At 47.3% G+C, this 27,888-nt stretch overlaps 1 protein-coding gene across 1 annotated transcript in view; it reads right to left on the reverse strand.

Moving 5' to 3' along the window:
* Positions 1-27,888, reverse strand: part of LOC149326610 (lipase member M-like) — a 261,176-nt gene that overhangs the window by 10,740 nt on the left and 222,548 nt on the right. The window contains exon 4 of the mRNA XM_089564634.1: positions 12,081-12,231. Coding sequence (XP_089420760.1) covers positions 12,081-12,231 — 151 coding nt within the window. The remainder of the gene's footprint in view (positions 1-12,080; positions 12,232-27,888) is intronic.

Raw genomic sequence — 27,888 nt, forward strand, 5'->3', positions numbered from 1 at the left:
CTCGCGCCATTCCAACCAGCTGCGCCACTGACGTCGCTGACTTCCTTCTGCACGACGTCATATTACACCATGGCGCTCCCCGTCAACTCCTTACCGACCGTGGCCGCTGCTTCCTTTCCCGAGTTGTTGACGAAATCCTTCGTTCGTGCTCCGTTCGTCACAAGTTAACCACTGCTTATCGTCCTCAGACGAACGGCCTTACGGAGCGTCTCAACCGCACGCTGACAGACATGCTCGCCATGTATGTATCCGACGACCACCGGGACTGGGACATAAGCTTGCCTTTTGTCACCTTCGCCTACAACTCTTCGCGCCATGATACCGCTGGTTACTCGCCCTTCTATCTTCTCTTTGGCCGAGACCCCTTACTGCCGTTCGACACTCTGCTGCCCACAGCTGGCCCTGTCACTACATATGCGCGTGACGCTATCGCCCGAGCAGACGCCGCCCGCCAGGTTGCTCGTCACAAGCTCTCCGCCTCCCAAGAGGCTCAAAAACACCGCTACGATGGCCTGCGCCGTGATGTGCGCTACCCTGCCGGATCTCTCGTCTTGCTGTGGCTCCCATCCCGTCGTGTGGGGTTATGTGAAAAACTTCTGCCGCGCTACACAGGTCCTTATCCTGTATTACGGGCAGTGACCGACGTAACGTATGAAATCACGCCGCTGTACCCGAAGTCGACGTCCGCTCCACTGAAGTCCGAAGTCGTTCATGTAGCTCGCCTCAAGCCCTATCACCCACCTTCGACATCGCACGCCTGACACGCACCGGGACGTTGCCTTCAGCCGAGGGGGATAGTGTTACAAGTGGACAAATCATGAACGAAGAAGTGGCGGTGCGCTGAAAGACGACGACGTTGACAGTTGGTAGCTGGACCCTCGGTTCTGAGCTGAGTGCTGGCCATCTCAGAGCCGCCGCCAATACAGACTTACCACCGTAACATCCCCGTAATAATATATTGGATGACATTTAGATTTTTATTTTAAAAACTGCAAGAGATATCCGGTGTCATCAGTGAAGATGGACAATACTGCAAGACGGGCATTATGTATATAAAAGAGCTCAATATTTAGAAAAGTGATTAATTAAAGTTAACTAATCATCTTTTATATTTTTGACTTTAGGGCGTAAGATTATATCGCGAAACTGAAGGCCGTCAAGAAAAAAAGTTGACCATAGCTTTTAAATTTTCTTAATCGCTAATGTCTTTCCAAATACTGAACATCAATATACGCACTTGCAAGCTCGGTGAGAATTGCCTTTTCCGCTTCGCGTATTCATAAACGCGCCACTGCGCGTCGAACCGTCGTCGAATTCAAAGCAACTTTTTCTACATCACAAAATACACAAACAGCGTCCGTGGTTGATGCATAAAAATGTGAGCGACACAGTTTTATACATTTTCGATTCCAACTGAGTGAGCTTTGAAATGCGTAAAATATGCAGTCCGATATTTCTAACCGCTTTACAGATTAAAGAAAATTAGAAACTGGGCTCACCATTCCACGGTGATGGCCTTTAATTTGGTAACCTAATATTGCCCCTTAAAATCAAAAGTAAAAAGTTGATTCGTTAAGGTTAGTTAATTAATCGCGTATTAAATCAGGTTTATTGCTTGCACAATGTAAACCATCCTTTGAAATCCCCCTACACAGCACCGACGTATCTCTCACGGTTTAAAAATAAAAATCTACTTAAAAAAACTAAGCTGCATTACCCATCTGAAGTAGTAGCAGTAAGGACGCACTGCACAATCGCATACGTCTGCATTTGCCGATAACTGCATATATATGAGAGTATTCTGCAATTATTGTGACTAATTTCATTACATCTTTCATTTTGCCGCCCTCCATAACTGGTTGGAGACGCAATCACCTCCTGCATCTGTGGGAGGCGCGCCGGAGCTTATACAAAACGATGGAAGATACACAAGACGAATCGCAAGCTTAGAGCTCACCTTGCACAACTTACAGAGCAGGCTGCGGCATATGCCGCCCAGCTCACAGACACCAATTGGACAGAACGCTGCAACTCGGCAGCGCGTCAGATGAAATCGAAGGGGACTTGGCGTCTCTTACGCAGCCTCATCGACCCTTCTCAAACGAAAGGGGAGACGCAAAAACAGCTCCGGCGGGCTCTGCACGGGTACCAAGGTACGACGGCGCAACTTGCGGACACTTTGTGCGACAGGTATCTCTGCCGCACAAATGACCCGGTTGGGCCCGAGTACACGTATTCCGGCAAGCCAAAAGGATTTAGACGCCCTTTTTGAGTTGCATGACCTTAAGGCGGCCCTGGCTAAAATGCGTCGAGGTGGGGCACCGGGTCAGGATCGCATAACAAAGAAACTGTTCGCGAACCTCTCCGACTCTGCATACCTCCACTTGCTACAATACATAAATCAGATCTGGGATGGGTGTCCACTCCCACTCGAATGGAAAACATCGCTTGTAACGTTCATCCCCAAAGTAGGTAAAGCCGTGACTACGGACAACTTGAGACCCATCTCATTGACCTCGTGTGTGGGAAAACTCATGGAGACGATGGTTCGGGATCGCCTCTCTCCATACATGGAGGGTAAGGGCCTCTTTGCAGACACTATGTTCGGGTTCCGCCTGCACATGTCTGCACAGGATGTTCTACTCCAACTACACAGGGACATAATACGACCCACAGCCATGCAACAAAACGACAAGGCCATTCTCGCCCTCGATCTTAAGGGGGCGTTTGACAATGTTAAACATGGCACCATACTCTCTAACTTAACACCACTAACTGCGGGGCGAAGGCCTTCGCCTATGTCAGAGGCTTCCTCTCTGCGCGTCAGGCACTCCTCCGGATCGAGGACGAGGAATACGGCCCGTACTCTATGGGTACACGAGGTACACCACAGGGGGCGGTGTTATCACCGCTCCTTTTCAACATCGCCATGATGCACCTGCCCGGCTGACTGGCTCAGGTGGAGGGCATAAAACACGCACTCTACGCAGACGATATTACAATCTGGACCACCGAGGGGAGCCTTAGGGAGATGGAGGACCGCCTTCAGCAGGCCGCCTCCATAGTCGATGCATATGCTGCCGACTGTGGTCTCCAAAGTGCTCCCGCCAAATCAGAGCTTCTACACGTCAGGACAAACCACAAGGACAACACGTCTCTACACATATCTCTGTCGGGCGGTCCCATCAAAGAAGTGGCAGAGCTCCGGATCCTGGGTCTGTTCATCAATAGCGAACTTAAGCCGGACTCTACTATAGCAAAACTCAAGAGCATAGGTGAACAAGTAGGGCGCATGATCGACCGTGTTTCCAACAAGCGGGGTGGTCTGCGGGGCAGGGACGCGCTACGGCTCACCCATGCCTTTGTGACCAGCCGGATCCTCTACGCCGTGCCGTACCTACGCACCACCAAACAAGACGAGCGCATTGACGCCATCATCAGGAAGGCAACAAAGCGAGCATTGGACCTCCCGGTGGCTACCTCCAACGCCAAACTGAAGGCGTTGGGAGTGGTAAACTCCTATCAGGAGTTGTGGGAGGCCCACCTCGTGAATCAATATACGCGGCTATCGCAGACGGTTCCTGGGCGCCGCCTGCTAAACCGCTTACACATCCAACACACATGCATACCAGAGGGGACGGAGAACATCGCGGTGCCGTGGAGCCACATGCTCTGGGTCGCTCCGCTCCCGCGTAACATGGACATGGCTTCACATGAAGGCAGACGACAAGCGCGGGTTCGCACGCTTGAGAGGCAGTATGGATATAAAGAGGGCGTCTACTACGTGGACATCACAGGGCCGTCGCCCACGGGATTCTTCACGGCTGCCGTAGTCCACCGGGGAATGAATGTCGATGGCCTATCTTTTCGGGCCCCAAATTCAACACGAGCGGAGGAAGTCGCAATAGCTCTCGCTGCCGCCGATCCAAAATCGAGAACAGTTATCACAGGCTCTCGCCGGGCCTGTGAACATTATCTTGCAGGCGAAATATCCCGTCTTGCCTCCCAAATTCTAAGACGCGCTCCCGCCGATCCAACTCGCACAAAAGTGATCTGGGCTCCTGGCCACCAGGGTCTACGAGACAATGAAGCCGCTGATGCGGCCGCCCGAGCGCTGACACACCGGGCTCCTCATCCTAGCTCTCCTGGCTCAGAAGCTCATAAACCGCTTCTGCTGTTCCGCGAAATCCTAATTCATTATTGCGACAGCCACCGTCTCTACCCAGTACCTGCCAAGTTGCTGAGTAAGGCAGAGGAGCGAACTCTGCGGCGCCTGCAGACAGGAACTCTTCTCTGTCCTGCCATAGCAAAACACTTCGATCCGAACACAGATGGGCGCTGCCCGCACTGTGGATAGATCTGCGATATCTTTCTAATGGTGTGGGCATGTACTCAGAATTTTCACCATCCCCCTTCCCCCGCCCCCCACCCGAGAGGCATGGGAGACTGCCCTCCTCAACTGCTCCACACTGGAGTCTCAAAGGGCTCTAGTAAAGCGGGCTCGAGACGGGGCCTCGTCGTGCGGTGTCCCGGACTAAGGATACCGACCATGTAGCAGGGTTTTTTGACCCTCAAACTCTTTTTGCAAATTAAAGTTTTTCACCACCACAGCGCAGTTGTGTGTCCTTCTTGTTCTGGTCCTTCAGCGCAGTTGTGTGTCCTTCTCGTTCTGGTCCTTTGTCTGCAAGCGCTGTTTTTTCTCAAGATGAATCCCAACCAACTCGCCCAGCAACACACCTTGCACCACCCACGCCTTAGGCTCACTCTTTACTGACTGAAGTGATAGAAGGCCGCGTCGTTGTTGCAGTCAATCACTAAGAGCGAGCAGTACAGAACTAGAATGAGATAAGTTATACTGGCTGTGATGTTGGTGCGGTTCCAAATTAGCAGCTTGCGACATTGGAGAAGGGGAGCCTAGGTGCTTGCAGAGATTGAAGATGGAGCGCGCCGCAAATCGTTGGATTTCTTCATTTTTTCTTGCACCTTCTCCTGCGGTACATCTCGCCGTATGTGGGCACATAGACATAGGCTGCCATTTGTTATATATTTCCGCATTAAAGCATTCAAGGTGTTAATAGGAGAGTAATCACTCATTTTTATTCAGCCAAGCTCAGTAATACGCCTAAAAAGGGGTGCGACACAGCCTCCACAAAAACTTTTGCATTTTCGTAGAAAAATTCGTCCTGTTCTGGGGACACGGTGTATGACTGTGCTTCGGTGGATGCAAATAATTACTACCCTATTGAAAGCCTACAACGCCTTAGGGGAAATTTCCCCTAAGCGTTTCACCAAAATTATGTAAAGTTGTGTACAGATCTGTCAGTATAAGTTCGTATATGGAACTAGCTCCATATATGAGCTCCAGCCAAATACTGATATATACATGATGAAGTTAGCGCCAAAAGCGAGGACCAAAGTAGGAGAGAAGACAAAACACGAGCGCTTTCTCGCAACTAAAGCTTCAATGGAAGAACACATGACATATATACCCATCTCGTGAAGTAAATCAAAGGTACATGATAACGTCAAGATAAACGTTAGAGGGCGATACATCTGAAAAGTGTTCGGTAGCATAAAAGGGGGAAAAACGGGAAACTTCCTGGTCACAATCACGAAGAGCAAACCCAAATACCCAAAACAAACAAAAAGGAGGGAAGGAAATGATATTAATTCCACGTGCGGTTTTTGTTCGAAACTGTTTGTTGCCACTTTCGACCATATATCGATTGCAAGTGAATTTTGATACCTATTGCGAACACGCTACACAGTGGGAGTGAACGTGTTTCATCTGATCCTCTGGTTTACTCGCATTATAAAGTAAGACTGGCCACATGCACTGTAATAAGATGCGTCCCAAAACAAGTGGCACGAACCATGGTGTCCAGGTCGCGAAATATCATCATCATAACGGGAGGGGGGGGGGAGCGGTCGTTTCATAATACAGTGGTCGGTAATATCAACAAAAAATACAAAGAACAGGGTTCATGGTCAACATTAGCATTATCAACATTATCAAGAGTATTAACATAAGAAAGACACAGCAGCTCAAGAAAAACATGGAGAGAGATAAGAAAAAACACACACACACATGCACACACTCAAAAACACGACAAAATAACTCGGCCCTTGAAATGTGATGCTAATAACTGCCTGAATTTATTGGGTTCTGTTTCAATAACTATGAAATCGGGTAAGTCATTCCACAGTGTAATGAAGCTAGGTAAAAAAGATTTATTAAATGAGTTTGTGGAGCCGTGTATGCGCTGCAGACTTAAAGAGTTAAAAAGACGTCGTGAGGTGCGAAGCGGCGGGTGCAATACAGTTTCTTTGCTGTGGGAAGGTGGAGTACAATTTGTGAAACAAACAGAGCTGTGAAATTTTATGCCGAAGTGCCAGGGGTTGCAGATCAAGGGATGCCTTGATAAGAGTTACACTGTTGTCTGCCGTACTGCGATGTGATAAAACAGGCCGCGCGATTTTTGATGGCTTCAAGCTGATCGATTAGATATTTTTGATGGGGATTCCAGATCTCCGAAGCATATTCGAGTTTGGAACGGATGAATGTTACGTAGGCGAGTTGTCGGACAGAGTGGGGTGAAAAAGCAAGGTATCGTCTGATAAACCGAAGCATTTTGGAAGCTTCTGTACAAATTTTTCCCACGTGCTAATAATTATATAGTAATTATTAATAATTAATATATTAATAAAATAATAATTATATAAAAATAATAATATAAAAGCCTCTGTAATTTCGCGCTTGAGTTGTTCTTTATGATTTGACAAAATTTCGGCCTGCGCACGTTGTGTAATCGTGCGGCTAAAAAGAACACGAGAAATCGCTCTCTGGGTCGAAGTCATCGCATTTGGTTGACCATTGCCAAGGATGTAAAGAGTGTAAGCCGGATTGTGTCCCTGGATGTGTGGGCCAGTGTGCAAGAAAAAATGCAATCTCCTTTATGCACAGGCTGAAATTCTGTCACATCAAAAAGAACGACTCCAGCGCGAAATTTAACAAAACTTCTGTTTGGGCTAGATGGTGCATAGCTATAGTTCCTTTCTAGTACGTTCGCCAAAGCGAACGTACTAGAAAGGAACTCGTTTAAACCAGTAGTGGTTCCGTATATCCACAAGGTTGCCCATCATGTGAAGAAGGTGGCAAGCCGACACGGCGTTCCAGTGGTGTTCTCCGCACCGAAGAAAATTGCCCACCTTTGCTCACGCATTTCGTGCACGGAAAAGAAGAGTGGCTGCAGGAAGAAGCACTCAAAGAAGTATGTAGACTGCTGTTCCGGTGTCGTTTACGAGATACCTTTGACCTGCGGTAGAGCTTACATAGGCCAGACTGGGCGGGGGAACATCTGCGGGCATTAAGGGGTGGAGGGACACATTTGGCTGACCATTGTGCGAACTGCAGAGCGTGCGAGCCGCGGCTGAAGGAGATAAAGATTCTTGGCAGGAGCGGTGATAAGACGGCACGTGAATTATTAGAAGCATTTCACATCAGGAAGAGGGGGCATGACTGTGTGAGTGACACATCAGTGAATCTTTTGCAGGCAGAATACAGATACCTTGAGCACGCATTGTGATATGACGATCTGTTTCTTACTGCGCATGTCCCGTTTTATGTATATATTTTCGCTCTCTTACCTGCGAATAAATCAGATGAAGTTAGCGCCTGTCCTGTGTGTATCTCCTCTTGTGTGCGTTTTTCGTGTGCGCTTAAATTTCATTTCATTTATAGCGCGAAATTACAGAGGCTTTTTATTTTTCGCGACAGGGAAATACATGCATAAGCGCACCGGCAATTTAACAGCAAAGAAGCTGGCATACCTGGACCACACGTGGAATTATTATCATTTCCTTCCCTCCTTTTTGTTTCTTTTGGGTATTTGGGTTTGCTCTTCGTGATTGTGACCGTGAAGTTTCCCGTTTTTGCACCTTTTATGTTACCGAGCCCTTTTCAGATGTATCGCCCTCCAAGGTTTATCTTCACGTTATCATGTATGTTCCTTCACGAGATGGGTATATATGTCATGTGTTCTTCCAATAAAGTTTTAGTTGCGAAAAAGCGCTTGTGTTGTGTCTTCTCTCCTACATTGGTCCTCGTTTTTGGCGCTAACTTCATCATGAATAAGATTTACCTCGCCCAACTTTCCACCTTACTACTGATATATACGGATTTATTCGTATCAGGCCATATAATGTAACGAAGAAGATAAAGCTGGCAGTGGCGCGGGTCGGAGCGCTCGCGCTAGGCCAGCGGCCATTAAATCATCTCTTGTTCATGGTTGATCGTGCCTCATACTTCGGCTGGACGCCACGTAACATTTTGACCAATATCATCGATATATTCATCCATACATGACTGTTCTCAGATATCGTTATATATGGATTTCGCCGTTTTAGGATATATAAAGCCCATGTATAGAAAAAATCCCATATATGGGCTCCATCAGATACGCTCACGTCAGGATCGGATATGTCTGGCTATATAAGGACCACATACTTATATTTCCATATATGAGTTCAATCCAGAGAATAATCAAGATACATATGCCAGGTATATACATATGTTTCCATATATGAGTATAAACATTATATGGATATATAGGGAATTGGGCATATGAGGATATACACGCCCATATATACATATATTTTCTTGTATTAGTTTCATTCATGGAAGGGTATATAGGGAACTGGGCATATTAAGCCCGTCTATTCATATAAGAACTTATATGGCCAATTCTCTATTTCTTCAAACGTGGATTTTTTCATATCAAACCAGGTATGACATTTCCGCACTGATCAATGGAGAAAGTGACTGAATATGTTATCGCTTAAAGATAATTGATTAGAAAAGCAGAAGAAAAAACAACCACATGCCGCCGGTGGAACCGAATCCAGGACCTCCTAATTACTCGTCCGGTGCTCTACCAACTGAGCTACGGCGACGGCAGTCAGATCTTCTCTTTTAGGGGGTATTTATGTTTAGAAGTGACCTAGCCTTGAGAGTGTGAATAAGCGCCCCCCACGTTCGTAAGCGGCGGACGTAGTATGTCCTGAGTTACAGCTGGTGTGACGTGGGACGGCGACGGCGGAAGCTATGTGAGAACTCTCTTATGCTTCCTATGGCATCAGGGCTGCCAGAACCGAGGCCCTTGTTAAGGTGTTTATCAGACAAGGGAAGAGAAATGGGGGGCTCGTCATACATATCAGAGAAGCCAACAGCCACAGAAACACGGAAGCGTAGGGGATTGTTTATTTTTTTATTTGTGGAATTGATCAATGGATATTACTAGGCAATATTTTATCACTTGCAGATAATTGATTAAAAAACAGAAGAAAAATACCGCCGGTGGGAACCAAACCCATCACCTCCGAATTAAGAGTTCGATGCTATGCTACCAACTGAGCTATGGCGACGGCTGTCAAAGCTTTCGAGGTTATTGGTGACCTAACTTTGAGAGTGTTCAGCAGTAATTCGAAGGTCGTGCCACTCATGGAGCCCATCGACAGCGCTGGGAGTGGCAGGACGACTACCAGGGACCTATGAATGCAGAAGATGACCAATTCGGCAAATATCCAAAGAACTGCCATCCGTAAACACTGGACCTGAACACCAGAACCGAAGTGGAAACCGAACTGCTAGCTCACGTATTTTGCATTGAACCCAACTACAGTCTTTGTTACGCGACCGCGTATACAGCGCGTTCGGTCGAAAAGCCCTGGCCGTAGTCGGCACCGCGTCTCGTAAATGATCGGGGATATCCTATCATGCCAACAGTTTGCCGCAGATTGTTCCAAATGGTGTCATACGATTCAGTGTTTCGCGCAGAATAAAGGTTAAGTTAGAGCCCATCTGTAGGTGTCAGCAGCGCACGCGGAACAAGGACGGACTTGTTCCGTGTGCGCTGCTAACACCTACAGCATGAAAAACTAACTAGCCCAAGAAAAGACGGTTAGAGCCCAGCTAACGGCAGGCTTTCGAACCGGCGACCCATAATCGGGAGCTGCGTAAAAAATCCTATCATGGCAATTTGTGGTTCCAACGTTTGGTGACTGATTGGTGTGTGATAAACAATGACGATTGTTATTGTAATTAATTGATTAATTCAAAATCGAAAAATTAAAATGCGGAAAAAGGGGGGTTCAAAGGTTTCAAAGTGCTCAGACTGAAAAGCCAATGGTTGATGATGCTAAGTAAGAAAACTTACAGTGCGTAATTTATCAGTTAATTAAGTGAAACAATTGAAAAGCGAAAAATGCGCTCAAAGGTATCAGACTGTTCAGAATTTAAAGACTAACTGGCTACGCCATCGCGTAGCGGGTTAGGCGATCGCGTATTGCGTACTGGGAGCCGTTAAATTCGAGATTAAGTGTTAAACCATTTTTTTTTTCGTCGGGCATCAAAACAAACTAGAGAAGTTGACCTCCGTTTCCTTTTATTCCCAACTCAAAAAAGAATGGTTTTGAGGAGATGAAAGGCGCAGCAGCTGTCTCGGTGGACCCCTCAACTGCGCCCTGAGGGAGGGACGACAGTAAAAAAAAATTGAAGAGGACACTTAAGCTTCGCCTTAAGCGTATGATGCGATAGCGTATAATGGGTTAGGCTTTCCATTCTGAGCAGTTTGACACATTTAAAGCATCTTTAGTTTCTTCAATTGTTTCAACTAATTAATTGAAGAACTGCACACTCTAAATTTTCAAATCGGCATCAACAAGCATTGGCTTTGCATTCTGAGCATTTTGACATCTTTGAGCCACCCTTTTTGCCAATTTTTTCATTTGTTTATTTAATCAATTCATTACAAGGATTTCATGAACTCTTCATCGCCTATCACACATGAATCCCTAGAACCACAAGTTACCATGACACGATTTTTTTTACGCAGCCGCTGAATATACAATCCTGGCCTCGAGCTGCGTTGTAACTTAACTAGGAAGTTTATGCTGCACGAAACGCTGAATCGTGTGACACCATCCGAAACATTCTGCGGCAAACGGTGGGCATGACAAGATTTTTTTACGCAGCACCAGATTATTTCCGACACACGATGCCAACTACGCCAACGGATTTTCGACAGAACGAGCGCTACATGTGCTGTCGCGTAGTAAGAAAGCGAGAAAGAGGTCCTAGTATGGGAGGGCACCGGAATAACTTGGACCACTTGGGCTACGAGTTAGGGTGATACCGGCTCAGTAGCCCAGGGCTCTAACCGCTGGGAGGCATTTATTACCGCCGCTCTCCTACTTCAAATTGCATTCCATGACTGTTCATGTGAGGTGGTTACATGAAAAGATTATGCATGGTGTAATTTTTCTTTTCTTTTTTTTTTGCTGCCCAAGCTAGCCTCCGCCGGAGACCGCGGGCCGTATTCTGTAACGATTCATTTCCAATACACGCCATTTCGCCCTTTCCCATTAGTCTGCACCTATCGACGTACGGCGTCAGAGAAGACGTCACGCTGGCCGCCTGGTGCCACGGTGCACCACGGCGCCCACGGTGCCACCTGGTTGCGTACATGCGTTTAGTGCCCATGTCTCACTCGCGTACCAGCGCCGACGAATGACAGCACGACGACGCCTTCGACATGTCTTTATCGCCTCTAATCCAGTCTCGGCAGGGCGTAGTTTGTGCGACCAACAGGCAGAGCGTGGTCCGTGTGACTGGAAGAAGTGCCCGGCTAGCGGCGGCGCCGCTGCCAGACCGGCTGTCTGTGCCTGACCGCTTGCTTTCCTACGTGGTGTTGCTTTCGTCACACTGGCGTCACAGCCAAATGGGAAGGAAAATGGAACGGCATGTTAAAGAATACGGCCCGGGAATATGAGTTGACGAACCTCCAGCCCTGTGCGTATTTATGTGTAGTCGCCTGTTTTTGTTTCTTATTGCGCTATATGCATGCGGACGCGACGACGACATGAAACCGGATTACCGCGGCTAGTGCTCTCAAATCTGCCTCTGGCTCCCACTTCTCGCTCTTGCTTAGGTTGCGTCATCGACTCGCCCGTGTTCCCAGGCATGCATGGCCGAGCGCGACTCGAGGCAGTTGTGTAGGAATATTGAGAGTAGTCACACTCGCCTTGTCGTTGTACAGCGGCCGGTCAGCCAGCATCGCCCACGCCGCTGCGTTGCCCTGAGAGAAGCCCACCAGGAAGAGCTGCGGCCAGCGCGTCTGCGACAGCACGTAGTCCACCAGGGCGGGCAAGTCCAGCAGGCCCACTTCGTCCAGCCTGCGGATGCAAACACCGGCCGCTTCTAAGTGAGGTGCGGCTGACAACTCTCATAACACCGAAAAACTTACAATTCAAATTCAAATTCAAATTTTATTTTGCCACCATGGTACAGATGATGGCGGGGACCCGTAGTAAAAGCTGCCGTTTGACAGCTTGACAAGGCCACGGGCCCCCACTTTGACAGCAATGCAGTGGTCTGGTTTCACACACACGAAAAAAAAGAAAATACAGGAAATACAGGTAACAAAGGAAAAAAAATACACATAGCAGCTCTTATCAGGTTACAGTAGTCAGCATAAAATCAACAGCATTGTCCTGACTGGAAAGAAAACTTACAATGATGGTGAAAGAAAGAAGAATTAGTTAAACAAATCACAGAAAAAAATAAGGTTAGGTGTAGTGTAAAAAATACTCGAACAGTTTGTGGCGTGTTGTGTTTTGGAGATCAATATCGTTTTGTGCGAGTTTGTTAAGAAGTCGTGGTTGTTTATTTTCTAATCTTTGATTACCATAGAAAGTTCTGTATGTTTGTAATGTATGTATGTATGTATGTACAGTCGCGGGTAAAAAAGATTAGCACACACGACGGAACACCAGAGTGCCGGAATGACAACGCGTGGCGCTGCGGGTTTCGAAGAGGCTGATAACGAGAGTGCCGGGCCGTTCCCATTCTACAGTATTAGGGGGGTTCAGTGGACTGCCACGGACATCAAAATTACTGGCTAAAAGCAGCGCTATCATCTATTGTTCCCCCCAAGTTCCTTTTGACAAACCATCGCGGACATAAAAAAACAGTAATAAAAAGAAGCAATCTTTGCTCATGATAACCGAGCCAAAATAAATGCCACCAGCACAATCACGTAGAGTCGGCACTTCAACGCTCGGGCGGTGCACGCTTGATAAAGCTTACTTCCTGCCGTCCCCCCCTAGGCTGCAAACATGGAAGCGGCCCGTTAAGCAGGTCTGCGTACCGCAGCGCCGCGTGGTGAGATATACGAATTCTAATCGCCAGTGATCTGTGCTAATATTTTTTGCTCGCGACTGTATGTATGTAATGATGGTAGCTTCGTAGTTCACGACACTCAGCGACAGCATTTGTCATTAATCAATCTGCATTAGGTCGCCTACATTAGCTTCGGTTGTCGCTCAAGTGGAAGCTGTCACGGCGACGGCCCCTTCGCGCTGGCGTCGACACTGTTCCCTTGACGCGGACTTCGGGGTCTGCCTGTCATCCAAGAGTGCATCCAGCCGTTTTACGAGCGCCTCTGCTCTCACACCGCTTCGGCCACAGCTTGTTCGGCATTTCCGCTCTGAACCTGCAGACGCTGAGCAGCGGCTTCATGTGGTTGGGTAGCAGTAGTGATTATTGCCCAATAGAGAAAGGTCCCGCACAACCCCGGCACGCGTCCGGAGGGGCGGGGGGTGGTTGGCCACTTTCATGTCGACCGACTACGCGTGCGCTCCTGCCACTCGCCTCACACGCGCCAGGGCTGGGGGCCGCAGGCAAGTCGACTATCTCCGACAACCCACTTGCTGTTCCCGAAACGCCTTCGAAAACCGCTTGTTCGATGGATGAATGCAGGATAGGAGCGTCCCCTTTGAAACGGGGTGGTCGAAATTGCCACTATGCCCGGCTTCTGCTCCTTACTTTTGTTTAAATGTATCGTAACGTGCCTTTAAAATTCGACATATTCTTTCACTACGGTTTCCTAAACTTCTAACCTTAGGTCACCTCTGTGCTTTAGCAAGACGTTCAACTGGGCTAGTGGGTAAAGATTCATGGTGAACACAAAGCGCAAAAGATGAGGAACCAGAGTAAGAAAGACACAGGACAGGCGCTCAACTTTATTTGCTAAAACCTTCTTATATGAAGGAAACAGAAATATACCCCACAAAACACACGAAAACCAAAACTAAAAACTAAAAACACCCTTGAAAATGCGCACGACAGTCAAGCGTTACGATGAAAATTAATCTCCTTATCAATTAAGGAAACTAATGGCTTGCTCACGCAATTTTAAAGCCTCAAGCACTTGCCGTGTAGTCTGATTATTTTGCTTGCACAGCACTCATGCGCGATGAAACAAAGCAGTGTACTTTTTCTTTTTCATCTCTTCACATCCTAGACAATGGTTTGGTTTATGGGGTTTAACGTCCCAAAGCGACTAAGGCTATGAGAGACGCCGTAGTGAAGGGCTCCGGAAATTTCGACCACCTGGGGTTCTTTAACGTGCACTGACATCGCACAGTACACGGGCCTCTAGAATTTCTTCTCCAAAGAAATTCCAGCCGCCGTGGCCGGGATCGAACCCGCGTCTTTCGGGTCAGCAGCCGAGCACCTTATCCAGCGGGCAAACGCAACTGTCGTATTTTCGGCGCCAAAAAAACTTGCCTCGTTGTGCAAGATTGGGAAAAGCAACAGCAACAGAACACTTGGATGCACGACTCGTCATCAGAAGCCGTACGTGTCATGCATTCAAGGTGTCGTGTATAAAATACCGTTATCATGCTGGGGCCATTACATCGGCCAGACGGGGAGATGCCTCAATCAGCGATTGATGGAACACGCACGCGACGACAAGAACGGGAAAGAGAAATCACTTGTTGATCACATTCATTTATGCGAATCTAAAACATGCAAACCATTTTTTGAGAAACTGCTGTCCTTGCAAAAAGTAGGCACATGACCACGCGGTTAATAATTGAAGCAGAGAGGATAAATTCTTCGAGAGAGACATGCATAAGCACTCCTTCTATCTTTTTATCGGATAAAGAGCTATCATTTCTCAGACAACGTTACTGATAGCACATGTGATGACGTGGTTTTGGTGTTAAATATGTTGCATGTGTGAAATAAAAATTTTGTTGGAAGTTAGCGCTCGTGTTGTTCGTGTCTTCTTCGTGTGTCCTGTCCTACTCTGCGCTATTATATCGCTATGAGCTGTTTTATACTTTTCTCTTCAGGGATATTGGTAAGCTACCATTCATGATCTGAGAGAACCTGCCATATGCGCTCCACCCCATTCTTATCCTTCTAGTTATTTCCCTCTCATGATCCGGATCTGTGGTCACTAACTGCCATACAGACATATTCTCTTACTGCTTCCAGCACCTCGCTACCCTTTAATTGGTTGCATGGTTACTAGCCAAAGTACAATTGGCCCCGTTTGAAATTCGCGTACTGTGACGTCACGACCGTTTCGACGAATTGAAAAGAGTGACATTTTTGTCGACAACTCCTGCTTGCAACGATGAGGCATTAAAGGTTTCCGCCTTAAAATGTCACTCAACACAGGGGCGCCGCTGGAGCCGATACAAACACCTGCTTTCTGCGCAAACAACGCGCCATCCCAACCTACAAAAGTGGAATTCAGATAAAACTGTAAAAGTTCAAGGAAACTTTCCACCGACAATCGGCATTGTGCGACGAACGCCAGCTCATCATTATCTTCGGTTAAGTACTTGTTCACACGTTTAAGCAGGCAGTCATGCGGGAGGCGGTAATACAATTGTGTGACGTCAATACTGAAGGCCAAACAATTTCCAGGATTGCAATCCTTTAGGAAGGTCACGAGGGCATCGGAGTTGGCGATCCTTAGAGGGTCGCATGGACGCAAGGATGAAAGGTGCAATTGTAGGTATTTTCGAAAACATAGCGCAAAAAGGACACGGACGACACAGAAGTGGACAAGACATGACGCTAGCGCCTGTCCTGTCCACTTCTGTGTCGTCCGTGTCCTTTTTGCGCTACGTTTTCGAAGAACTGCTACCAACTAGCCCAAACCAATCTACTGTAAATATTTGATGCATATTGTTGCCAAATGCCTTTTTTCTGATACAATCGCCACGAACAGTACGTCGACCTTATGAGTTTTTGCGGTGAAAAATACTTCCAGATGCTATTTCTTGCCCTGGTCAACACGCGTACATAGCAGCTCGAGGCCAAGCTCTCTGAGAAAGGAGACAGCTTGCTTCTTGACAGCGGTTTCTTTCAACGTAGGTACCTCAAAGTTCTTCGTAACCGCTGCCAAGGCTTTATCATTGAATTGACGATCAGAAAAGATGGTGAAGCAAAGACGAAAAGACCCTTAGGTCGTTTGAACACATCCACTTAGCTATCTTGACGACTGGACTACGTTGGACAGCCTTTGCTTTCGTGCGCTCCAGAACTACCACGCACTCCGCAATGCACCGGAACCTCTCTTTTTCTTCCACATTCCTTGCTATTGAAACGGCAAGTTTTTCCGCCCTGTCTAACCTGGGCTCGAAGGCATGCTTGGGCCCTAGCTTGAGTACACTAATGACGTCTTCGGGAATCTGCTGGTCAGTAAAAGCGAAAACCTTGCTTTCTTGGAAGCCACTTCTTTTCTTCTTAGTCGGTAGTCGCGGAGGAACGCTGTTCCAGAGGAACTTCAGGGTGGAACCAGCGGACCATACCACACCGCTGATGTGTACCTCCTTTTTCTTGTCCTGCGTCTGTGTTCCACCCTGACAACAGTATGAACCAACTCGGTGAGCTGATCAGATGTGGTGCACCAATCACGGCAGGCGCGCTCCATGCGCTGTTTGCCGTAGGTAAAAGCGCAGGAAACCCTCAGGCAGTCTTTGAAGTGTCGAACTTGCCGCCGCCACTCAGATGCTAGGATACGGCACAACCTGCTGCTGTGTCCAGCACAGGGCTGGAGAAAACCAAAGGCACGCACGATTTCCGGTGGTGCTGAGCAGAGTCTCACATACCATGACGCCTCCCTTGCTTGGCATACACAAACGGCTATGAGCGGCGCGAACACAGCAGGGTTGTAAAACTGAATGTTAGGATAGAGAGAAGAGCCCAGTGCATACGAAACATGGTTTAGCAAGACGTTCAACTGGTCTACGTGGTAAAGATTCATGGTGACAACACAGCGCAAAAGACGAAGAACCAGAGTAAGAAAGACACAGGACAGGCGCTGACTCGCAACTAAAGGCTTTATTTGCTAAAACCTTTTTATATGAAGGAAACAGGCAGAAAGATACACCACAAAATACACAAAAACCAAAACTAAAAAACTAAAAACACTCTTGAAAATGCGTACGAGAGTCAAGCTTTATGAAGAAAATCCATCTCCTTATCAATTGAGGAAACTTATGGTTTGCTGACGCAATTTTGCTTGTCATTTTCAATGTGGAAAGCCGCAACGCCTCCCCGGGTAGTCTGATCATTGTGCTTATACAGCACTCGAGCGCGATTAAAAAAAGCAGTGCACGGTTCCGTTTCTCTGTTTCGTCTCTTCACATCCTAGACAATGTTTGACCAGATATGATAGGTTGTCCCAATTTCTTAACTTGTTCCTATGCTCTTGTAAGTAGATGTGTTCTAAGTGGATGTGTTCAAACCACCTAAGGGTTGTTTTGTCTGACAAGGAAGGTCGCTTCACCATCTTTTCTGATCGTCAATTCAATGATAAAGCCTTGGCAGCGGTTACGAAGAACTTTGAGGTACCTACGTTGAAAGAAACCGCTGTCAAGAAGCAAGCTGTCTCCTTTCTCAGAGAGCTTGGCCTCGAGCTGCTATGTACGCGTGTTGACCAGGGCAAGAAATAGCATCTGGAAGTATTTTTTACAGCAAAAACCCATAAGGTCGACGTACCTTACCGTCTATGCTAATAGTCACTCATCATCTCTTTCACCTGTGAAGTCTGGCGTCCCACAGGGAAGTGTACTAGGTCCCCTTCTTTTCCTAATATATATTAATGATCTTCCACTTAGTCTTTCTTCCAACGTCCGACTGTTTGCTGATGATTGTGTCATATATCGCCCCATAACAAATTCTTCAGATATCGTCGCTCTTCAAGAAGACCTTTCACAAGTGCAACATTGGTGTAACACGTGGCTCATGTCTCTTAATATTTCAAAGACCTCACTGATTTCTTTTCACCGTCGCCCCAACTTCATCGCGCCAGTGTACACTATCCATAACTGCCCAATTTCTTCGGTCAATCATTACAAATACTTAGGCGTCCATATCTCTCGTGATCTAACTTGGACTCTCCATATCACCAACATAACTCCGCAAACAGTGCCCTTGGGTATCTTCGGCGCAACCTTGCTCTAGCACTAAGTTCTCTCAAATCGCTCGCTTACAAGACTTTCGTCAGACCTAAACTTGAATATGCTAACTCTGTCTGGGATCCCCATCAGACTAACCTAATTAATACCATTGAGTCTGTTCATAATCGTGCCGCAAGGTTCATCTCATCTGACTACTTCTATCATACCATCATACCAGCATCTCAGGTCTGAAATCACGATTGCAATTGCCTACTCTAGTCACCCGTCGGAACAATGCACGTCTCTGCTTATTTCACAAATTCTTCCACAACTTTACAGAAGCCAACCAATTAATTCCACGTGTCCATCGCATTTCCCGCCATAACCACCCGAACGCTGTTTACCATGAACGTGCCCATACCACCACATTCTAGCAATCATTTTGCTTAAAGACTGCCCGTGACTGGAATAACCTCCCTGCTGAAGTGGCCACCATCATGATTCACCGACTTTTCAAGGCCACCATCGAGGAAGCCCATTCATCAATGTAATTTTTGTCCATTTTCTTATTAGTGTATAATATTTTTTTTGCCGTGTTATCCCCACCCCTCATGTAATGTCCCGAAAGGGACCTTTGAGGAATAATAAATAAATAAAATACCGTTCAAGCGATTGTATCATAAAAGGGCACTTGGCAACAACATGTGTCAAAATATCTGCAATTGCACCTTTCATCCCTGCGTCCATACGACCCTCTAAGGATCGCCAACTCCAATGCCCTCGTGACCTTCCTAAAGGATTGCAACCCTGGAAATTGTTCGGCCTTCAGTATTGACGTCACAGACCTGTATTACAGCCTGCCGCACAATCATGATGGTGCCTGCTAAAACTTGTGAAAAAGTACTTAACCGAAGATAATGACGAGCTGGCGTTCGCCGCACAATGCGAATTGTCGGTGGAAAGTTTTCTTGAATTTTTACGGTTTTATTTCAATTCCACTTTTGTAGGTTGGGATGGCACGTTGTTTGCGCAGAAAGCAGGTGTGTGTATCGGCTCCAGCTTCGCCCCTCTGTTGAGTGACATTTTTCCAATGTTCGTTGACAAGGATTTGGAAACAAAACTGCACAGTCTACACCTGAGTCCTTGAGATATGTTGACGATTCTCTGGTTTTTTTGTAGAACGCGGTGAATTAGCAGACCGCATGGGCGATATCCCGAATGTGTTCAGGAAGTGTGGGTGAGGCTTACAGTTCACTTCCGTGGTTCCAGTGGACGGGGAATTGCAGTAACTGGACCTCCAGTTGCGTTTCGAAACCAACCATGTATGCTGGAAGTATAACCCGAGGACGACAAAGACCCTTCTCAGTGCCCATTCAGGACACTCAAAATTGGTAAAAAACTGTATAGTTAGTTCGTGCCTGCGAAGTGCTTTCACCAATTTATGCCATCATGCCGTCGGAGACAGCTTCCAGTCCCAGTTGTTAAGGGTTAAGAATGCCGGGTATCGAGACGAAGTAATAACGGGGGCATGCTCCCGACTACTGCAATCATTAAAGCGCCAGGCCGCTCAGCACGTGCTATGTGTTCAGCCTGAAAAGAAAAGCGTTGCCGTTTTACCATACGTACACCGCCTCTCACACTGTCTAAAGAATATAGCGAGCAGGTATAATGTTGGTGTTTTCCTTTCAGCACCAATCAAGGTAAAGCAAGTATGCTCAGCCATTCAAAGAAAGAAAGAGGCAGGCAATAGTAATGGGTGCGGCGTCGTACACAACGACAAGTTCGTTGCCTAAAGCACAGGTGTGGTGTATGCAATTCCTCTCTCCTGCGGGGCCAGTTACATTGGCCAGACCGGACGGTGCTTAAATAAGCGCCTACAAGAGCATAGGAACAAGTTAAGAAATTGGGACACCCTATCATATCTGGTCAAACATTTTCTAGGATGTGAAGAGATGAAAAAGAAAAAGTGCACTGCTTTGTTTCATCGCGCACGAGTGCTGTACAGGCACAACTATCAGACTACACGGGAAGTGGTTGAGGCTTTGAAATTGCGTGAGCAAACCATCAGTTCCCTTAATTGATAAGGAGATTAATTTTTTTATAACGCTTGAGTGTAGTGCGCATTTTCAAGGGTGTTTTTAGTTTTTTAGTTTTGGTTTTTGTGTGTTTTGTGGTGTATCTTTCTGCCTGTTTCCTTCATATAAGAAGGTTTTAGCAAATAAAGTCTTTAGTGTCGAGTCAACGCCTGTCCTGTGTCTTTCTTACTCTGGTTCCGCCGCCGCGGTGGCTCAGTGGCTATGGTGCTCGGCTGCTGGCCCGAAAGACGCGGGTTCGATCCCGGCCGCGGCGGCTGAATTTCTTTGGAGGAGAAATTCGAGGCCCGTGTACTGTGCGATGTCAGTGCACGTTAAAGAACCCCAGGTGGTCGAAATCTCCGGAGCCCTCCACTACGGCGTCTCTCATAGCCTTAGTCCCTTTGGGACGTTAAACCTCATAAACCAACCAACCTTATTCTGGTTCCTCGGATTTTGCGCGGCGATAATCGACGCAGAGTCGAAGTGCGCCGTCTTTCTCCCTTACTTGAACAACCGGTGCTGTCGCGAAGCATTTCTTCCACTTAGTCCCTGATAACATTTCGTTGTCGCGGCGACAGTCAGTAGGGAGAGAGAGAGAGAAAGGAATTTTAATGAGGGAAAGGTGGAGAGGGATTTGGCGGAGAGGTCCGGCATGCTAGTCAGTTATAATGCGATGCTTGGCACTCGGAGTTTGTCGAAGGACGAGAAACACTCGCTGTAGCTTCGAAGTGTACCGGATCTGGTCTTGTCTGTTCCGCGGCAGGTCTGGATTTACGACGCAGGCGTGCTTGTGAACTTCCCTAGGTGAAGCTTCTGGGGCCCGTTCGAAGAAAACGAAGGTGTCGTGAACGTGGCATAGTTATTTCAAGAAAGCAATCGCCATTTCTTTGTTAATGTGCCGGTATTCTTCGCTGAAGTTCGTCAGCGGCATTTCCGCTTGCCCAGTGCGCAATGCCTCTTGTGATGCCGATTCCTCGCTTTAGAAGCAAATCCGTGTTCCCTTTGACCAGAGCTACCATGTTTTTGGCATCCGTGTCACCTACGGTGACTGTGACGCGATATCGGGGTGGGACGTGTTCATCCAGGAAAGTTAGGACAACGGGCTGCTCTGTAGTTGTCATCGAAGGGATGACCTCGTCAACTGGGATCGCAGGTCGGTGATCGCCTGATGCTCAGTAAGGAAATCCATGCCCAAGGTCACTTCGCGGGAACATTCGCAGGATAGGTATGTCCCCACTCGCGCTGTGCACCGTCCTGATGGCGTAATGAGGTGGCCCCGAAGAGGTTGTTACTTTCCTCAGCTGCGCAGCGAACGTTCCATTCATCACCGAATAATCGGTTCCTGTGTCGACTAGAGCGGTAATTTTCTGGACGTCCATAACCGCTTCTAAGTCCTGGCTCTGGCGTTGCACGTCGTTCTCGGCGTCGGGTCACGGCTTCGTCGGGTATGTGAATCGGCGGCGCCGTGTGGTCAAAGCTTTTCTGGGTGGCGACGTCATTTTCAAGGCAGCTCGAGACGTGGTCGAGGTTGTCATTGTATGCGTCGTCGTGCGGCGTCTTCACATGGCGTGGTCGCTAGAGGATCTTCGTCGTTTCCTCGGCAAGCAACATGACCTCCACAGGTCGCTTTGTTTAGTTTCCCTTACGAGGGCTAGGGGATATTTATCGGACAGCCGCGGCGTAGCTGCGGCCCGCTGATGAAAACGTGTGGTGAACGGCAACGGGGAGCGGGTGAGACGGCTTGACGGCATGTACTCCCCTCTCGGCTCAGGTAGTCGTCAATTTCCCGTTGTCGACAGTGGGCTGTCGTGGGGCGTCGATGGCGAAACCCCGCAGGCCGCTGCCTCTGTCGCGCAGTGGCCAAGTATGTGCCCGGCATAGCCGCAATGGAAACGCAGTGGGCGGTTGTCGGAGGTCCTCTACTCGTCGCATTTCCTAAAGCCTTTGCGTCACTCGCATGGTGAGCGTGCGTGAGCTAGGGGCCGTCGAAGAGGGCTTGGGGGTTCTGCGCAGGACTGCGTAGTGCGGCGGCGCTGGTCATGGCTTCAGCTTCCGTTGGTGTCGTCGGTGACCGGGAGCCAATTGCATGCTGTAATTCTTCATGGCTGATGTCCTTTAGCTACCCCGTAAAGCCTGCTGCGTCTACTGTGTGGGGGTGGCAGCAGTCGGCGAAGTTCTTCGCGAACGCCTATTAGATCTCGCACGGTATCCCCGCTTGCAGCGCTATCATCTGAGGGGCTGGCACTTGCAGTGGTCGGTTGCACTAACAAGACCGAGCGTCAAGGGTCTTTTTCTATGGTAGAAGCTTCGAATGTGAACTCGGCGACGGCTTTTGGAGGATTCGAGATCAGGCCGGCAAACTGTTGCTCCTTTACGCCACAGATCAGAACGGTACGTGAGCTTCTTTTCTTCAGTCATGTCAGGGTTGGAGCGCCTGAAAAGGCGTTTGATTTCTTCCACATTCGAAGTCACGGTCTCGCTTTGGGGTTGAATTCGTATTTGCAGCAGGACCCCCGCACTTTCTTTCCATACGATGCCAGTGAACCTACCCAGAAGCTGCTCCTTGAAGGTGTCCCAGGTCGTGAGAGAAGATTCGTGGTTTTCAAACAATGTTCTCGCAAGGACGTCCAATGAAAAATTACCGACGATTACGTTACTTCCTAATGCGAAATTTGAGCGCAGCAAATAAGCTGTTTCACCTTTTCGATAGATTGAGGCAAAGAAATCGAGCAACACATGTATGCGCTATCACAGAGTTTTTTTTTTATTTTTCACACGTATTCCTTTAACAAAGATTCCACTAACAGTTCTTGACAGTCATGAAGGAAGCTTTGTGGTCGGAGAAATAGACTGATATATGTTCGACTTGGTACACCAATGCTTGATTCTCAAAGACGAGATCTATACAAGTGCCTCGCGAGGTTGTCACAGCCGTGGGACGCGTTACGAGCGAGAGGAACGGGATGTTCTCCCGCATAAGTGTTAGGAAATTGCTGTTTGTCTTTATGTCAACATTAAAGTCCCCCACTACTAACATCGGTGTGGATCGATGGACGGTTAATGCGAGTTGCAGGAAGTGCACGACGTCTTTCGTGAGTGCGGTAGGGGCGAAGTAGGCAGCTACTACCAGCAAGCCGTTGGGCAACTTTGCGGCGCACAGTTCGCCAACTTCATGTGACGTGCCAAACATTTCGACTGGTATTGCAGAGAGACCTGTGCGCAAGTAGATAGCGACTCCCGCCGCTCTGTTGTGGTCTCTGCGAGCACCACAGCAGTATAGGAAATCTATGATTTCGAGAGGCTCTTCGGGATCCATCCAGGTTTCAGCAAAGCAAAGTACAGAGGAATGGCGCAGAATGTGATCGTGGTGTACGTCCTTGGCATGTGCGGCAAGGGAGCGTACGTTAAGAATGTGGTTGTGAATGATGAATCAAGTGCTGCCAGCGAATGACGCGTCCATTGGCTGTCTGCGTGTGTTACTGATGTGTGGTTAACATGTTAAGCTTCGCCTGTAAGAGTGGAACGCGACAGCGTCTTGCAACGCTGCCAGGGAGTCCACAGAACGCCATCGCCAATTCGGCTGTACGCCTTGCTGGACGGTAAATTTATTTTTTGAGGAAAGGCAATGTATCTCTCTCGCATATCTGGGTGGACACCTGCACCTCGCCGTAAGGGAAAGGGGGAAGATGGGAGTGAACGAAGACGCCGTATTAGCTAGACGCGCCTTTGTTCATTCCAAACCATTCAGCTGGCATTACGGAGTGGCTAGCGTGCTCGTATCGCACTCCGGAGACCCTGGTTCGATTCCCCAACTCGACCAATTTCGTCCTCGGTTTTATTGATTTATGCGGTCTAACTAGAAAGGTTAATTAGGCTATTTCATATTTATATTATTGTATTTCTATCCATCGTGTTCTGTCATTAACCTGTCAATTGTTGGAACTGTCTAGGATGTTCGACACAACGTATATGAAACGAGCAACGTCTTACTGAGTGGGGAAGTGCGTGGTGGTGGAGGGAACGCGGCTTCGTACTTATCTGTTTTTTTCAGCAGCGTCTCCTTCCGCGGACGCTGTTGTCGCTGCGGCGCGCGTCTTTCTTTTCTTTTCTTCTGACCTCTTCATTCTCCTCTATATTAATTAGTCTGATTAATTAAGCAATTAACTAAACTCAGTCCAACTTAGTTGCAGCATCACTATACGATCCCTTTGATTGGTTGCATGGTTACTAGCCAAAGTACAATTGGCTCCATTTGAAATTCGCGCACTGTGACGTCACGAGCATTTCGACCAATTGAAAAGCGTGACGTTGGGGGCGGAGCTGGTTACGAGGCCCGCGCCGACGCCGACGACGACGCGAAACCCAGGAACGGACGCCAAAGAGCTGCGCTCTAAAATTAACGTTTTGAAGCTTGGCACTGTCGTCCCAGGCGTTCAGCGCTGCCACATGATCGTACACGTTCAGCCAGTCTTCTATATCTGGAAAGTCTGTGGTTCACGGGGTTACTGAAGCATGACCGTCGTTGGCTGTGCACCAGGTTCCATCGTGGAAGGCATACCAGGATATCAGGTCAGCACCTCCACTGGATGTCACACAGTGGTGACTGCAGTCTGGCGAGCAGGAAAACAGCGAGAATGGCTTCCAAACGAACCTCCTTATTTGGGCTGACTTGCACCCGCAAAGAACTGAATGACTCGGCGGCGGCGTATACCAACAGGCGTGCTCGGCGGTCGTAGAAAGCCCGCCGCTCTTGGCCGTGCGCAATTTAAAGCTGATAGCGAACTTTCGAGACAAAGCGTGCAAAGTTGCTAGATTCCTGGAACAAGGCAAAATCGACTCCGCCTGGATGCGATCAAACAAGATAAATCTTGGCGAGTCTTGCATCACATACAAATCGATAAAGCGTCGTGCCAGCAGCTTTGAATAATGAACAAGCAAACACTTCAAAGATTATGTTCCATAGCGCAGCAAGAATTCAGGGGACAAACAAGCGCTAACTTTCACTAAGGCTTTATTTGGTGCACACAGAATTTATACATAAAGAAACAACGATAGGTGTCACATTAGACAAGATAATTTCTGAACAACAACCTTAAAAAGCAAATGCAACACGTTTCACTGGTTGGCATACTGCCCTGCATTTGCTTTTTAAGGTTGTTGTTCACAAATTTTCTTGTCTAATCTGACATGTATCGTTGTTTTACATGTACAAATTTTGTGTGCACCAAATTTATTTATTTATTTATTTATTTATTATTCCTCAAAGGTCCCTTTCGGGACATTACATGAGGGGTGGGGATAACACGGCAAATAAAATATTATACATTAATAAGAAAATGGACAAAAAATTACATTGATGAATGGGCTTCCTCGATAGTGGTCTTGAACAGTCGGTGAATCATGATGGTGGCCACTTCAGCAGGGAGGTCATTCCAGTCACGGGCAGTCTTTATGAAAAATGATTGCTGGAATGTGGTGGTATGTGCACGTTCAGGGTAAACAGCGTTCGGGTGGTTATGGCGGGAAATGCGATGCACACGTGGAATTAATTGGTTGGCTTCTGTAAAGTTGTGGAGTAACTTGTGAAATAAGCAGAGACGTGCTGTGTTCCGACGGGTGACTAGCGTAGGCAATTGCAATCGTGATTTCAGACCTGATATGCTGGTATGATAGGAGTAGTCAGATGAGATGAACCTTGCGGCACGATTCTGAACTGACTCAATGGTATTAATCAGGTTAGTCTGATGGGGATCCCAGAGAGAAATAGCATATTCAAGTTTAGGTCTGTCGAAACTCTTGTAAGCGAGCGATTTGAGAGAACTTAGTGCTAGAGCAAGGTTGCGCCGAAGATACCCAAGGACACTCTTTGCGGAGTTAGTTACATTGGTGATATGGAGAGTCCAAGTTAGATCACGAGAGATATGGACGCCTAAGTATTTGTAATGATTGACCGAAGAAATTGGGCAGTTATGGATAGTGTACACCGGCGCGATGAAGTTGGGGCGACGGTGAAAAGAAATTAGTGAGGTCTTTGAAATATTAAGAGACATGAGCCACGTGTTACACCAATGTTGCACTTGTGAAAGGTCTTCTTGAAGAGCGACGATATCTGAAGAATTTGTTATGGGGTGATATATGACACAATCATCAGCAAACAGTCGGACGTTGGAAGAAAGACTAAGTGGAAGATCATTAATATATATTAGGAAAAGAAGGGGACCTAGTACACTTCCCTGTGGGACGCCAGACTTCACAGGTGAAAGAGATGATGAGTGACAATTAGCATAGACGAACTGATGACGGTCAGTTAAAAAGGCACGAATCCAATTAACGATGAAGGGGTGCATATTCAGACGGAAGAGTTGTGTATTAAGCGACCATGAGAAACTTTATCGAAATCAAGGAACGCAGCGTCACAATCAATATTAGACATTTTTCAAGCGCTAAGACAACAAGGACGAAGAAGGAACAGACAAGGACGAGCGCTCGTCCTTGTCTGTTCCTTCTTCGTCCTTGTTGTCTTAGCGCTTGAAAAATGTCAAATCTGCACCAACTAGCCCGATCCGCTACCCTAATGAATATTACGGTCTAAGTACGAGTGCAAATTGTGTAGGAAAAGGGCTAGCTGTGTCTCACATGAGCGGCCTTTAAGGAATCCATGTTGATTAGGATGGAAGAAATTTACAGAAGTTAAAAAGGCAGCAACATGCGAGTACAAAATATGCTCCATGTTTTTGCAGCAAACGCAGGTGAGTGAAATCGGGCGATAATTTAACGGGGATGAACGGTTACCTTTTTTGAACACTGGAATCATTTTGCCGATCCGCCAGTCACGTGGTAAAGATCCTGATGATAGCGATTGCTGAAAAATGAGCGACATGATCACACTGCTAATATCTTTAGTATTCTTGAGAACTTTTGAATTTATGGCGTCGATACCACAGGACGAAGTATTGGTTAGCGAGTCAATAATTTTTGCAATGCCTTGAGGTTCAAATGATATGTTTTCCATGAGTGGATGATCCAAAAATGGGATATCGGGAAGGTTATCGGCAGGTTCATTAGTGAACACAGAAGAAAACGCAGAGTTAAGGACACTCGCCACATCAGAATCATTAATCGGAAATCCGGAATTATCACAGAGCGTAATGACAGAAGGTTCATGAGGCATAATGGTTTTCCAAAATCGCTTGGGGTTATTTTGTAGCATTGATGGTAAAGTGTTTGAGAAGAAGGTACGTTTTGCTTGCGCTGTTTGCGTGTTGTAGGGTTTTTCGGCGCTGTAATACTTCGTCCATGCTACTGGAGAGTTAGTGAGCTTAGCCTTTCGAAATAAGCGTTTTTTCTTGTTATTTAGTCGTTTTAACGATACGTTAAACCATGGGGAACCAGCCCGCTCGGTTACTTCTATGGTTGGTATATATAGCTTTAAGAGACGCTGAAATTCCGATTTGAAAAGTATCCAGTTTGATTCGACGGAGCGAGAAGGAAACCCAGGTGTAAACTTATCTAAGAAGGTTGTTAAGTCGCGATTTATGCTTACGTAATT

Source organism: Amblyomma mixtum, chromosome 10 (assembly GCF_055824585.1).
Source record: "Amblyomma mixtum isolate Tamu chromosome 10, ASM5582458v1, whole genome shotgun sequence".
NCBI classification, from domain to species: Eukaryota; Metazoa; Arthropoda; class Arachnida; order Ixodida; family Ixodidae; genus Amblyomma; species Amblyomma mixtum.